The sequence below is a fragment of the Microtus ochrogaster genome, linkage group LG1 (genome assembly GCF_000317375.1).
Source record: "Microtus ochrogaster isolate Prairie Vole_2 linkage group LG1, MicOch1.0, whole genome shotgun sequence".
NCBI classification, from domain to species: Eukaryota; Metazoa; Chordata; class Mammalia; order Rodentia; family Cricetidae; genus Microtus; species Microtus ochrogaster.
The window spans coordinates 46,391,934-46,394,258 of record NC_022027.1 but is presented as its reverse complement, the minus strand read 5'-3'; the positions used below and the strand labels follow the sequence as shown (position 1 = coordinate 46,394,258).

Sequence of the window (2,325 nt, the reverse complement as noted above, 5' to 3'; positions counted from 1 at the left end):
GCTTGTCTCTTAAGGGAACAGGACAAACCATTACAACTGGTACATGAACTATGGGTAAGAACTTCAAGTCATGGCAGGTGGCTGGTTCTCACAGGCTGCAAGAGAGAATCAAGCAGTGGTGGGTCACTTGGATGAGAGTGAAGCAACCCTTCCAGGATGTGATAAACCAGGAACTTAAGGAAAGACCCCTGGATGGGCTGCTCTCCTGCCTCTCTCAGGAGCAGATGTCTTGGAAGCTCTGGTGTACCTCTGCTCTAGGAAGACTGAGTCTGGGCTCTGTATTTTCACAACTACAGGAGAACCTTAGTAATGTTGGGCCTGGAATACATGCAGTACCTGTGTGAGCATTCTACCTACAATTCTACCTCCCTTCTTAACTTTTACCCCTACTTCAGCTGCATGAGCCATCTGTGACAGATCTTTCCAACACAAGCCATGTTGGGCTGCCTTATGACAGGGGACATCATTGCAGGTGACTTCTGCCTTGATCCTTACGTACCAGAATAGAGGTGTGAGGACTAGAAATGTTAGGTAGGAGCGACAGAAATAAGAAATAAACACAGAGACATAAGAGTACCAGGAGGGCAATTCAGTCAATCCTGAGTGCTGAATTCTGACTTCTAAGTACTGTGTCCACCTGTCTTTAACTTTTCATACAATTTTATACTCCAATACTACAGGAGGAAAAAGACAAAAGATTGCTCTATCATGGTACAAAGGATAACCAGAACAATTACTTGCTTCAATACTTTGAGACATCAAGCCATTAATTCTTGAGAAAAGCATTCTGTTGTTTAGGTAGTGAACCCACCCTAGATTAAGTATTCTGAAGGTAGCCACTTCCTAGTCCATACCTCCTAATTCAAAAAAAGGAGCAGAAGTATGCTTTGATTCTCTGACTTTGGACAGGGTGGAGAAGATACAACTCAATGGGTCATTTAATGTCCCAAACACCAAGTAATCAAACCCTAGGTCAGGGTGTGTAGCCACAGTTGTCACAACTTTGAGCAACCTCAAACTTTCTGCTGTTCAAGCAGAGTAGAATAGGCTCGCATTTTTGGGCCATCACAGACTGGCATGTTTAACTCTCCAAAGCAGAAGCAACAGGGTTGTCATTCAGTTCACCTTGAAGTCACTCAATGTGGAATCACTCCAGAAGCTGCATCTTGATAATGTCTACTTCCTCAAGGGTCACATGGACCAGCTGCTCTGATTCAGGAGGATGGACAGTTTTCTCTGCAGAAGAAGCCTTGTTCCTTAAGGCACCCACTCTCTGTAGCCACTGGTTGATTAGCAGTGCTGGACACATGAAAAAAATGGGGGATTGTTTACTGTCTGCTCATGCTGAGTGAGAGATCATACGACAATCTGAAGAAGTAGAGCTCAGCGTCAGCTGGTGGTAGTCTAGAGGAATGCCATAGTCAGAAGCCAGCTGTGGACTGAGCTAGTGAGCGTGGGTTCTGATCTCCTTCTCAGCAAGTGTGCAAACTGAGGGGAATTGATGGGAAAGGAAAGAGAAAAGGTATTTTAGGGAAAGGACTCACACATTTACAGTTCCCAGGAGTGAGAGCTCTGTGCTGAGCCTGCATCAATTCCCCATGACGTTCAGGTGGCGTCTTCAGGTGAGGTCATCCTGTGTAGCCCATTACGGGCTTCACCTTTCGTCACTCTTCCTGCCTCGGCTCCACAGTGGTGGGATTGCAGGTGTGCAATCAGCTTTGTCTGTTTTGAACAATAGGGGATGAGTATGGAGGGCGCACATCACATTGCAGTTGTGGGTCAGAGTCCAGAGTCCAGGCACTGTGGACAGGAAGGAGTCTGTGCTGAGGTGGAAGGAGTGAGTGAACCCTTGGGAATGATGTCAGATCTTGTGTGGAGTAATCCTTTCTGTGTCCTTCCTGCTGCCTGGGTCTCCTCCTCATCGGTTCCTTCGCTTGACAGTGAAGAAAGGTTCTGAAGCTACTTACTGAGCCAATGTGGCTACTTACCGTCTTCACTAGTAGAGGTAACCCGGTGCAGGACACAGAAGGCAACTGAGACTGGATGTGGTCACACCACAACAGGCACTACCCAGGGTGCACTGCTCTCATCCCAGACCGACCCTCTTACCCTGAAACTGTCTGGCACATACAAGGCACCCTGCTGCTACTACCCACTCAATGGATTCGTCAAGTCAATTGGAAAACTCATTTTTTATTATGCTGTTTTTTCATGGAGACACCACAGCTTAGCATATAAGAAAATTTACTTTCATCGTATCTAAAAACACGTTATTGTCATTCTCTATTTTTACACTGAGGTGACACCTTTTCCCTCTCGCCCCCC

The 2,325-nt window shown here is 46.4% G+C and overlaps 1 protein-coding gene across 1 annotated transcript in view; it reads right to left on the bottom strand.

Moving 5' to 3' along the window:
• Nucleotides 1-2,325, bottom strand: part of LOC101986872 (cyclin-K-like) — a 15,631-nt gene that overhangs the window by 11,250 nt on the left and 2,056 nt on the right. The window contains exon 2 of the mRNA XM_005359517.1: nt 1,809-1,818. Within this exon, the coding sequence (XP_005359574.1) occupies nt 1,809-1,818 (10 nt within the window). The remainder of the gene's footprint in view (nt 1-1,808; nt 1,819-2,325) is intronic.